At 33.0% G+C, this 13,447-nt stretch overlaps 1 protein-coding gene across 1 annotated transcript; it reads left to right on the top strand.

The window, feature by feature from the left end:
* Window positions 1–1,015: 1,015 nt before the first annotated feature.
* LOC134260108 (uncharacterized) lies at window positions 1,016–7,042 on the top strand. Its single transcript, XM_062742692.1, has 5 exons — window positions 1,016–1,060; window positions 1,431–3,055; window positions 6,616–6,708; window positions 6,832–6,889; window positions 6,980–7,042. The coding sequence occupies exons 1-5, from the start codon at window positions 1,016–1,018 to the stop codon at window positions 7,040–7,042; spliced, it is 1,884 nt and encodes a 627-aa protein (XP_062598676.1).
* Window positions 7,043–13,447: the final 6,405 nt, after the last annotated feature.

Raw genomic sequence — 13,447 nt, 5'->3', positions numbered from 1 at the left:
GTGTGATCATGCGCCGTATAGAACAGTAAACATTTTCTGTTGGCGAATTACATCCGCTGTGTGCTACATGTCGTCAATATCGGGAAAAACAGAAAAACTGTTGAAAATCCATAATGTACTGCAGAGTCATTTTAATTTGTGGGGATGAATGTTCGTTCCTAATCAAATGTTTACTTATTCGTGATAATGTAATTTCGTGCGTTTTTTTGTTTTTTTGTTTCTTTGTTTTTTGTTAATTCAATGAATCAATATGTTTACAAAATGAATGTTTGTGGGGAAGTACGTGAGTTCATGGGTAGGAATTACCCATAAATTCCAAATATGGTCCCAAAAGACAAATGATAATTTCACAGTAAAAATGTTCTAACAATTAGTATGAAAAGCCAGTCAGCATTAGATTTTGACAGAGAGCATTTGCTGACAAGGTCATTGTTTTGGCTATAGAGTTGTTCGAAAGTAGAGCAAACCCCTGCATATCGAAACAACTGAAATTCATAAGCTGCATATATAGATAATATATTGTTACATCAAAAAAGCAGAAATTGTCTATAGAAAGTTCAAAGTCAGAACATTTATCATAAATTTTGTTAGTAAAGTAAGGTTACCATTTTCTGTAAGGTACAAGCTTTTATCATTAGAATACCGCTTTCAGCTGTTCCTATTACCCTGGAACAATTAATAGAACTGCTTGCATTCAGCATACAATGTAAAGTACGACAGTGTTCATAGTTTAAATGGATCACAGGATTCCAATGTACGTAGGCGTGTAAAAATGACCTGTGTCTAAATTTTATGAGTAGAATCCTTGAATAATAAACAAAACACTATTAATAATACTAACAAACACGCATGTTATACAGTAAATAGGGGCTTTTTCCTATTTTAAAAAAATCAGAAATGATTTAAACTAAATATTCACTGTATATCGTTCTGCAATAAAAGTATAAGCCTCTAATGTTATGTGTTAACTGTGTACCAAAGATGTATCAATTTTTTTAGCTGACATTCTAAGGCGATGACATTCAGTATAATTATAGATAAACAGTGCATGTTTATGAGGGTAACTTATGAAATTGACACCCTCGTAAAACCATTGTTAACCTCCTCTGACGCGTAGGATGACAGTGGTTTTTCTTTGGTGTAAATTTCAATTAATACCTTCAAAAATGCACTTTTTATATAACAACCCTTTTCAGAAATCCTTTAGCTATAACATTACATTTTTTCGTTTAATCTTTGTCATTATTCTCTTTCTACTTCTTTTCAATTTTTTTTTTCGAACGCCAGAAATTTGACTTAAAGTACATGTATAAAAGGTACATTTTTAAACTCTTCTTCATCATTTTTCATTTTTTCATCATTTCAAAGGTACAGAAATTACTTTTTTCCCAAAAGAACACTAAGTAATTAATGGTATTTATTAATTTCAGCAACTCCCAGTCAAACAACCCTGGAACCATTACATCATGGACCTGCTTGGATTCAGCACACAGTGTAAAGTTCGACAGTGTTCACAATGTTATAGGGACACAGAATTCTACTGTAACACGTGTAAACAAGACCTGTGTCTATTGTGTAGAAATTATGATCTTGATCTAAATATTTACCATGATGTTGTAAAATACCGGGAAAGAGATAAATACATTCAGAAACAGGAGGCTTGTGTGAGACATCCAGACATGGTGTACACAATGTACTGTTTTTCATGTGGACTTCCTATCTGCCTCCAGTGTACTGAACATAGAAAGCACAAATTACTTTATATAAAAACAGCATTTGATCTTAATCGTCAGCAACATAGAGAAACATTTCATCGTATCAGAAGTGAAACGCTTTATAACAGTAATGTTATCCTAGAAGGAATCAAAACCGACATAAAAATTTATCAAAGAGAAATATCTATCTGCCAATCAGAGATGATTACAAAAGCTGAGAGACTTAAGAACCTTAGCATCATTGTTATAAATGATAATGTATGTAGTCAAAAGAGGAGTTTTATTCATAGACTGAAGCACCAGAAAAGAAAAATGAAAAGAAACCTTGCCAGCATAGAGACGTATGAGCAAAGATCTGAACAAAAAGCACGTACTCCAGTTAAATTCCTCTTATTCCTCAAGAATACACGCGTTTCACAAATAAAGGACACTGCTAAAATTATGCAAAACATCCAGCTGGCCCCCCCGAATGAGGACATCAATATGAAGAATGACATAAAGCTGTTGAGTGACATTCAGATCATAGAAACTGGAAAAAGAAAAGTAAGAAATTTTTTTCAGCTGAAATTGATGCCTTCACAATTTCTAACCACATTTGGCCCAATACCAGGTGTTCAAGGTGTAGGACACATTTCCTGTAGTAAAGAAAAGGTCTGTTTCAGTGACTTTTGCAATAATCTTATCTTGACGAACACTACAACAGGAGAAGTATTAAATTTACTTACAGATGTAAACAATTCCTGTGGATGGGGAATCCACACAATGAACATAAATGGTGCTCTTATTTACATAGACACTGAATCAAACATTAACATACTATCCTCGGATAACAAAAGAAAATCTTTACTAGTAAGGCAATCAAAACCATGGCTTTCACAATGTGTCTATTGCTCTCCCTCTAACGGAGATCTACTGGTGGGGATGCATATCGCTGATGTACATGAAGGACGGGTGAATCGCTACAGCTACACAGGACTACACATACAGACAATACCAGACATAAAAAGTGAAAGACTTTATCAAACACCTGAATGCATCACAGAGAACCGGAATGGTGATGTTATTGTGTCTGATTCTGGTCGGCAAGCTTTGGTGGTGACAGAGCGGGGAGGAAATCATCGTTTCACGTACACAGGACCTGGTAATGCATTATGGCCTCGCGGAATCTGTACGGACGAGCTGTCAAACATCTTGGTGTGCGATCATAAAAATGACAACATACAGATGATTGACATGGATGGCCACTTCCTTCAAATGATAGAGACAGAAAAACATGGAATAGTGCGACCAAGGAGCCTGAGTTATGATGACATTAATCATCTTCTATGGGTTGGGTCTTGGTGGGTCAACATAGTTTGTGTATACAGATACATAAACATACATGAATACATAAATACATAGAATAAACATTCCTTAGCTTTCAAAAGTAGCAAAAAAATGGATGCAACTTTGTAGAAATGGGTGAACGCTTTAGTATTGACTCATTACTTTTTGAAAGATAATCTCATAAATGCAAAGGTTTGAGCAAACAAATTGAGTAATTCGCTAGTAGATTTGCATTCACTTTATGTGCTATATTAACAAAAAATACTATTTTACCGAGTACCCAGGTACTCTATCGGAAAAAAACGTTCGAGTAACCGATGACCAAATATTGACCGATTTGACATCCCTAATTAATATCAAGAAGAACCGTGGACTCAACGATAAAATTAAGTAAATTATGGACTAATAAACAAAAAACATATACACTGAACAAAATTTCTAAGTGTTCACCTAACATTTTTTGAGTTTTAAAGAAAAAGTGCTTGCAATAAATTTCTTTGATTCATGGTTAATGATGCATATTTCAGTTCCATGTTGCGTAAATATCATGTAAGTATCTCGTCGGAATTTTAAGCAAAGTGTCAAGGAAATGAGGTACATGTACATGTACCCTCAAAATAAAAATTCACACAAAATAAAGTCTATGGAGTAAAACAAGCATTCGCTCTAATTACTGCAAGACATTCTTTACTGTTGGATACCATGTACCCCTGAATAGGAGATTGAACCATCTGCTGCCACACCTACTGCATAGATCTTTTCAAATCTTTGAATTTTGTGGAAAAGGGGGGGGGTGAGCTTTGACATTCCTTATAAAAATCATAAATGTGTTCAATGGGATTCAGATCTGGGAATTTGACAGTGCATCATCACACAAAGGCCTTTTGGTCAATATACTTGGGCGTTTAGCACGAAAGTGCACTGCTTTAAGGATGATTCAGACTGCTTGGTCTGATATTAGACTGTCACAAACACCAATTTTCTATCATTTTCATACGATTGAAATTGTTTGTTTTCATGTTTGTAAGATTATTTCAGGATAATTTAATTAACACTCTTTTAACATAGTGTGACAGGAAATGTTAGCCTCAGATCAAGATCAAGGTCACTTCCGATTTGGTTAAATTCTTTTCCAACGTTTTCAAATTGTGATGAATTAGCGATGAAAATGACGCAATGTCTTTAGAAAAATGTGATTAATGGGTTTTTAATCTGGTTGTTTATTTTTAAAAATAATATCAAGGACTATTAAAAACTAAAATAAAAGTGAGTAAAACGTGGTGCAAGGATGGTCCAGATATCAACATTCCAACGGGTTTCCTTTCTATCTCAATGGTCATTTTGACAATGTTTTGTGTTTTTAAGTGAAACCAGTCTTTAAAATTTGATAATGATCACAAAAAGATGCTGATTACACAAAACACGTGCCGCAAAGTACAGATTTATAGTTTTTATGATTCATCACGGAACGTTGGTTTTCATCGGTGATATTTGATTTTCTTCCTACAATTGTTGAGAAGATTCATTTGTTGTAATAATTTGAAAATATCATACCATTCTATATCACGTAGTTTTTACATAAATACATTTATAAAGAGGCAGTGCAGTGAAAACCAGGCAATGGGTGGCACATTGCATGTCATGGATTTTTATTTTTTATTTTTTTGCATGCAGATTTATTAAAGTGAGTGTTTACATATGACAACATCCAAAAAAAATTCAGTGCTTCACTAGTCCTATTTTTGTAAGTGCTCAATTTTAAGTGCAAAAAGATCAACATGGTGGGGAAAAAAATTACTTCGTTTTTATTTTGTTTTATATGTACCTGATACGCAAAACCTGGATGTGTCTATCAATATTATTTATACCATAGACCCTTATCTTTAATTTTATTAATGAATTAGACTCCAATTTATATTTCTTCAGAAGAAATTATGTGGTCCAAAATTGAGTTTACTAAATAACTTTTTGAATTCATTATCCAATTTTCATTACTTTATAAAACCCAATACATTAAAATGAAAGATTTTTTTCTCATGTTATTATGAATACAAAGTACAAACTTTAGAGTCACTTAATAAAATCAGTGGGCACTGATATATTTAGGGAAATAAAAGGAGTCAAATTTACCTATGTTTAACAATTTTTCCTAATTAAACCGATCCCGACCGGAATGATATGAAGAAGGAAATACTATAATTGTAATGTTAAATTTGGCTCTTTTGTTGTAATATGGTCGAAAAATTACTTGATTTATTTTTTACATGTCTTACAGGTGACAGTTGTCGTAATTTTTATGACTATACAAAATTTTCATTATTTTCAATCGGGGTCGGTTTTATTTCAATCGGGATCGGTTTTTACCTAAAACTACAAATATTCCCAAATTTATCAGAAATATGCTTGTCTTTTATTAGCTCACATGAGCCAAAGGCTCAAGTGAGCTTTTCTGATCACATTTTCTCCGGCGTCCGTCTGTCTGTCCGTCTGTCCGTCTGTCTGTCTGTCTGTAAACTTTTCACATTTACGACTTCTTCTCAAGAACCACTGGGCCAATTTCAACCAAACTTGCCACAAAGCATCCTTGGGTTAAAGGGATTCAGGTTTGTTCAAATGAAAGGCCACGCCCTCATTCAAGGGGAGATAATTGGGAATTAATGAAAATTTGGTGGTGTGTTTTAAAATCTTCTTCTCAAGAACCACTGTGCCAGGATAGATGAAACTTATGGGGAAACATTCTCAGAATAGAATGCACTTTACCGGTACGGTCGCCATTTTGATTCTAGATCCGCGCGTGAGAGTGCGCGGCGTAAAAACTTGGGAACGTACATGTTTCTACTATGATGGGCGACGCAATTTTGTTGTGAAAGAAACTCTCGAAGCGAGAAAACAGATATCTAAATGGAGTTTTTACTTCTTTAAGCGGGGGTTTGGGGAGGCAGCCCCCAATATGTATAAAAAAAATGAATAAAACAAACTTACCTTAGTCGCTAAATAAATCTGCGCTAAGACTCGGAGCCATACGTGTCACTGTACATACATATAGAACTATTGTGTCTTTTTTGCACTGAGTTGTAAATACGTTTTTTTATGGGTGATGGAGGGGATAAACGTTCATTTTAAATTTTAGCTACTATACTTGTGCATTCTTTTTTCCTAACTGCATTCCATGTAGTCTCAATAACTGTAAAGTATAATCCAGTGTTTTGCAAATTGAAATCTCCAGATTTTTTAGTTTGTAAATCCAGGAGTATGTTAGATTAACTGCAGCTCTGTTTCCAGAAATCTAAGATGTGACTCTTACGTTTCATTTTTCTTATACTGTCGATTGCTGTTTCTCGAAACAAGACCGACCTCACTGCATGTTTAAAAGTTTTGCCCCTCCACTTATTCAACATTTCCATAATCTAAGGATCACATTTATCGCTAAAATTTCCAAAGATTCTAGAATGTTGCAGTCAGTCAATTAAAAATATGCACTCATAGTAAACACACTACAAATCATCGTAAACAAGGTGGACGTTGAATCACTGTTTACAATTGTAAAGAGTGGAAGTCAAACTTTCTATTTCAGGTCACCTACCCTGACAAATCACAACACTGAAATAAGTCACGTGCTTAACAACGTCACGACTTTGGAATGTGGCCGACAGAATGAAAGTGAATGGTTTGTTTTGAACATGCTTTCATTTTTAATTAATAACTTCGTTAATTAAACGAAGTTTATTAACATAAAAAAATGACGAGTAATTCAAAAATGGGTTATGTTTGCATTTTATTGTTGTTTTAGCGAAATCGTCACGCTGACGCGTGACTCTCTTATAGAGAAAGAGCACATGCTATTTCATGTAATTTGTAAGTACCGGTAAAGTGCAGTTGTCCCGAGAAATTAGCTGTCAGAAAAAAAAGATTGTTAAAGACACATGTCAGATTTTTAGCCCACAGAACCATTGGAGAAGATACAAGGATTAATGATGGAGGAAGTCCAAAGTGAAGTCTAGGAAGGAAGACATTAAAGCTCATTATGAGAGTAACTTTTCAGTGTTTGCTTATTACAAAATTATGTATAAAAAAAGTTGTCACTTCCATATGCTGTGACGTGGACATTTTAAACTGACTTTTTGTCAAGACTGTGATATACACTCTGATTATCCTTTTTGTCAGATGTGAAGTCTCCATGTTGTTTATTTAAAAAAATTGGGCCAGGGTTTTTGTGTTCAGACAAACAAAGAAAAAAGAACAATATGTAGACAGATTTCAGATATTGGGAGCATACAAATTAAGTGATGTAAGGAAACATAACAGGATATTTACTCCCGTGGTCATAGAGAAATTGAGAAATACAAGAAAAAGCTTCACAGCATGAAAATCATCATAGAAAAAGAGAGGAGAAACAAAAGAATAGTCTTACATTTTCTGAAAAATCTAAGTTCACTTCTGAGAAAAAAAAACTGAAAATGAAACTTCAATTTTACAAGTGTATGACGTCATAATGCCTAGAGAGTCTCACCAGCGCCCACAAGAGGAAACTTCCCCAGACTGAAAATGCACGGAAAGTCCTCTGTATATAATTTCCTTATCTTCTCTTTTCAATTTGTGGAAATCTTTGACACAGTGTCCTATTTCTCCACATCGATAGCACAAATCATTCTGTTTTCTGGGACACTCAGGAGCCAAGTGACCAAGCTCAACAAGAGGAAACTTCCCCCGACCGAAAAGTCACAGAAGAAGAAAAAGAAAAAACTCTGTATCTATATTGACTCTGAATAAAAATTTGTTTTGTATTGTGTATCCTTATTGGGTTTTTTTCCGTTTTCAGAAAATGCAACTCGGCTGGCTGACTGTGAATGAAACGCGACGTCATAATCACATACTTTTGGAGAGGACTTATATAGGCCATGCCTGATGTCCAATCCAATTATGTAATCTTACTTACATAATAAAATATTGATTAAATTAAAAAAAACGTACTTGAATCGCTGCCAGATCGTAGTAGCAGCATATTTACCTAGTGTAAAAGACTAAGGTTTTTTTTAAGTTAGTTGACCCACCTATCCCCACCCAGGGGTTGTACTCCCTTGACTCACGTAGCCCCTAAGGCCTGTACTTAGTTGACCCACCAAGCGGTCTTGGGGGGGGGTCAAACCTGCACTCCCTTGACCCATCTAGCCTCTTAGCCAATCAGAATCAGGCCTTTTTTTACCTCATTTCCATAAAAAGTACACTCCGTTGACACACCAAGCCTCTTAGCCAATCAGAATCCGACACCTATCCAGGCCCCTAGTGAAAAATTATTGAATGTGAAAATGTAAAACAAACAACATGTGAAGCATTCAGATAAATAAAACAATTCAGACATACTTACTTCCTACATTATGAAATGTAAAACAAACAAAATGTATTCTGAAATACTTCCAAATAAAAATTACTAGAAATGAAATTTAAGATTATGGAATAAAAAACTTGATGATTAAGTTATAAATACAATTTGATATAAAAGATAAGCACAGAATTCTATAAAAATTAATGTGTCCGAAAAGGACCATTCATACCCAAAAGAGAATAACACACGCTTGTTCTAATCAGCGGAAGACAAAATGGTGATAGTAACATCGAATATATGAAGAGTCCTTGTTTGTTGGGACCAAATATCTTGTACATATTCAAAAAAGAGTAGGGGGCGTTTTGATTCAAATGCTTCATAAGTGTAAAGGTAGTGTATGAGTACGAGTAATAAATGGTACTGAAAGAAGTTTGAAACCTAACCATAAAATAGTATTTTTTGTTTAAAATATATTTTATTCATTAAGAAATGGATTGAACAGGAGGCATAGGTCAAGGTACAATTACAAGTACATATAGACATTGAAAAAAAATGTATGAAGCATAGATTATTATTTGGTACATTTTTAGAATGAATACAGAGAGAGAGAGAGAGAGAGAGAGAGAGAGAGAGAGAGAGAGAGAGTAAAACAATAGCACTTTCGAGTTTGGAAAAAAAAAATTTGGTGGTGGGGGTTGTTTATTTTGTTTGGTCAAATTGTTGTCAAGTTTTTATCGGGTAAGTTTAATTGTTTTTCACCCCCCCCCCCTACACACAAACATTCAAAAACAGTGCTAAGTAAATTGAATTTATTCCTAACATCTTAGCTGCAGAACTGTAGCTCTCCGAAAAAAATATTTTGACAGTCCTGAGAGCTACAGTGCCACCCACTGTAAAAACTGTAAATTTATTGCGCACAAAAAGTTGAGCATAGATCTGGATTACTAGTAATTCTTTCTAATTCTTACCACAAACGTAAAAAATTATAAAAAAAATCCTTCTTCCTCTATGAAGTTCGCTTATATTTGACATTTGCACGAAGTGTGTTGGACCAAATTATCTCGCAAACCAAAATTGCAGCATAAATAGACGACATTTTAGATGATCTCAATTTCAAGGCCAGAAGGGCTACTAACAACAATTATAAGGCATGTTTTTTGTGGAAACAGTGAAAGAATATGTTAGACAATACGGTTAGATATATTTTGATATGACAGTTTAAAAACATGGAAAAATAAATCGAGAAACAGGGCACTTTTTTGCGCAATATATATTACAGTTTTTTCAATAGGTGGCACTGTAGCTCTCCGGTCTGTCAAAATATATTTTCGGAGAGCTAGAGGTCTGCGCTATTCAAATGCAATTGAAATTATTCTTAATGTTTCATGTTGTACAGTATCTCTTACAAATCAGTTCTAGCTGACTTGAATCTGAAAGCATGAAAATGTTCCTCTACTTCCTGTGAGATCTTTCAGATTGTAATGTTCAACTCCAATGAGTACTTTCAGTACTTTGATTTATCATTTATTTTTTGCAGGAGATGACAATCACCCATATTGAAATAATATTACACCCTGATCTATTGTGTTTTTTCGACGCATTTAATTGTTACGTAAGGAAGATCTTTTATCAGTCACCCAGAGCAACAACCCATAAGTCTTTCTTACCTCAATGATCAATACCTTTATCGAAAACTTATCTCAAAGAAAATTCTGGAGATCTTTGTGTTCACAAAAGCTCAGTTACATGAATGAATTTTAATGTTGCGTAAGTATATTTCACTCCTTTGTCATTTAAATACAGTCAAACCGGTAATCGTTAAAGGTGGTTAAACTGCAATGATTCTTTCTCCATTTAATTGATTGGAAATATCTGTTTAAACTGTTGTTCTATATGTATGGAAGGTATCTAGGTATGATATTCGGATTTTATTTTATAAAGCACATCTTGTTGATAAAATGAGGTAATTGTTCTCATAATCATCTGTAACTATTGTCATTTGTACGAGTTAAATGTCTTTGTCATAAAAAAAATGCAATTCAGGTCTGCTCAAGCTTTAAAGGGTTCAAATATCAAATGACATCTATAAGGAATTTTGCAAATGACGTGTATGTAATCCTGTAATGTGTGCTCAAAAATAGCAATGTTCAAATATATATATATTCTCGAGTTGTTTCTTTTCAATAGTATTTTGTACAAAAAAATGTCACATACTTCGGTGATATTATAAAAAAAAACACGAAGAAACTTGCATTAAAACAGCCGGGTCTTGCTATTTTAAAAGCTTTTGAAAACTATGAATCGACAAAAAAAAATTGAATTGGAAATAAGACAATATCTTTTATCATCATATAATTTAATTTTAGTTGTAACGTGTGATTTAATTGGATGAAAAATTAATCAACATTGTATTACCTTGGTTGCCTACATCACAATGACTAACGTCAAAAAACGAATCAATGCGCTTGACATTACGTTTGAGATATGAACATTTTGAAGACAATTTTAAGGGCAAAAATGTCTTGCTTTCTAAGCATGATGATTGAAAATTGAACTATAAGAATGAAATAAATAGCAACCCAAGTTATACCGATATAACGTTGGTAGGAACAGTTTGTTTTTCATAAACCGTTAAACTGTATAACTTGGGTTGGTATTTAATTTATTACTTAAATATTGTCAGAGCTATTTATCCAGCATTGCTTCTTTTTTGTTTTGCTTCAATATAGTGGAAGAAATAAGATTGAAAAATGTAAGACCAATAAGCTTTTCATATGTAAAATAAAAATAAACAGCTGACAATGAATAAATGATTTGAAATTACTTCAAATGCATTATTTTGCATTTGCAACTCTTGTCTATATTTTTTTTTCCACATTATCAGATGCTTTCCTTGCTTGTATGTTAATTTTAACCTTTCTATTATAACATAATTATATACTTTTCGAAGAGAATCTTTTATTTTCAAATTTCTCTCTGTTTGCAATATTTGATACTACAAAGCATTTAAGGTACTCCGATCCTCATTTCTAAATATCAAGCATTGACTATTTGAAAATTCTCACAAAAATGTCGCTGTGTTTTCAAAGTAACGTGTTTTACCCGTAATAATTCTTCAAACTTCATCTTTCAAGTTAATCATATTATATAAAGAAAATTAGCAAATCTCAAATATATTTTCAGGTATTGCAAATAAAAACACCTGCTATGCATTTTCCAATTCAGCTTGAAGAAATTCCACAATTTTTATACATATAATTGTACTTTAATTTCTTTTATTTACTTATATTATTATACAATTCAAAGTGTATAAGGATTCTGCTTCATTGCAAAGCTCCATAAACCACTTCTTATTTCATATCATGTCAATAAACATTGGTATCTATGGTTAGATTAAAATGAACATCAATTTCTTGATAAATGTAATTTTAATATGCTTTTACGGGGTAAAAATTTTGACTTTTAATTAGACCTTTCTGAGAACTTCAAAGAACCTTGAAACACATTGAAGGTATATAATAAAAATTGTTGCATGAAAAAAAATAATTAATTTTCAAGCTTCATTTTGAGACATTTTAAATTAAATTATAAATGAAGGAGTTGTCCTTCCTGGCTGAGAATCGGAGTCCCTTAACTCTGGAAAGGTAAATAATACCTAAATAACAAGGAAAGAAAAGGATAATGTTATCTCAACATAATAATATAGTTAAAGACTTTAAAAACGCCTGTGAGGTAATGTTTATTGCACATCTGTTACATGAGGAAAAAATGGAAGAAAACAATAAAAATTTAAGAAGATTTATTTGAATTAAATGAAAGAGGTGTTGAATGGAATTAAGTTTGTTCATTTATCATCGAGAGTTTCATCAAAACAATGAGGGAAGATATAAGATCATAGTTAATTGCATACCCCAACATAACACCAACTCCGCAAATCTGTCAATTTGCGTTATGCAGTTTTCTCTATACAGGTCATTCCACCTTCGGTAAATGCTCTATCAGCATGGGACAACATAAAGCCGAAATCTCTGAACACAAAATTACGCCAGTTACGTCATGTTTGAACCATATCTTTTGCAAATTACAGCCGGTTCAGTCAGTAGACTTTTGTGTTCTTTAATGTAGTTTTATTCTCTGGTTTCTGACTAGATGAAATATTCAAAGTATATTTGCTTATATGTCTTTCATATTTAGGTGTTAGACGTTTATATTAAAGGCCATATTTTTATTCCCTTATCACAGCTGTATGACTTTAAGTAGATATGGTAAACAGCGTTTAATAAATAGCAGGGGCTCTATTTTTGGTGGGAAAGTAGATTAATTTTTTTAACCTTTTCTGCCCCTAAAAATAACGAAAGAACAATGGATTAAGTTATAATTTTTACACAATAAAAGACGAAGAATTTTAAAATGTAATTTCATTTTTATAATAAGGGATTAAAGTTTCATCAAATTTATATGATTTAAAAAAAAAAAAACAAACTATAACTATGTTAGCTTTTAAAAGCTTGCAATCTAAGAAGGGATTTGAGCCAAATACCCTCTCTTAGTAAACAATCAAACTTTTTATTTTGTATCTTTATATGACAACTTTACCATATGTGAAAACAAAATGTGTTTGTAAAAAACTGATGCCCCCGTATGGCAACAAAGTGAAGGCTTAGCTTTCTCAAATGCAGATCTTACCTAAAGAAAGGAATTTTCATGAAATGCAAATGTTAAATGAAAAACACTAGGACCACTCGATCAAAGGTAATGACCAATGTTATCGTTTTCGAAGGTAGGAAAAACTCCGGGGTCAAGGTCAAAGGGTCAAGGTTGTTGGTTTCTATAGAAAGGCCTTCTCTCAAAGATTACATATGGGAAGTATGAAATTGCTGGCCTTTACCGTTCAAAAGTTATGGTCATGGTTAAAGTTTGTAAAAATTACATGTAGTTCAAACTTCAAGGTCAAGGTCAAAGGGTCAAAGTTGTGGAAATCCAATGAAAGGACTTGTCACAAAAATTACATATGTGAAGTATGAAAGGTCTAGCCATTACTGTTCAAAAGTTATGGTCAAGATTAAAGTTTGTAAAAAGTAAT

This window comes from Saccostrea cucullata, unplaced genomic scaffold, assembly GCF_032062105.1.
Source record: "Saccostrea cucullata isolate Sc308-1 unplaced genomic scaffold, CSIRO_AGI_Scuc_v1 ctg442, whole genome shotgun sequence".
Taxonomy (NCBI): domain Eukaryota; kingdom Metazoa; phylum Mollusca; class Bivalvia; order Ostreida; family Ostreidae; genus Saccostrea; species Saccostrea cuccullata.
This window is presented reverse-complemented; position numbering and strand designations above follow the sequence as displayed.

Excerpts from the sequence above, each read along its gene's own strand:
- LOC134260108 (XM_062742692.1), top strand. The coding sequence starts at position 1,016 with ATGACATTCAGTATAATTATAGATAAACAGTGCATGTTTATGAGG. Across the intron at positions 6,709-6,831 it reads CGACAGAATGAAAGTGAATG|CGAAATCGTCACGCTGACGC; the intron begins GTTTGTTTTGAA and ends TTGTTGTTTTAG. Across the intron at positions 6,890-6,979 it reads AAGAGCACATGCTATTTCAT|CCCACAGAACCATTGGAGAA; the intron begins GTAATTTGTAAG and ends TCAGATTTTTAG.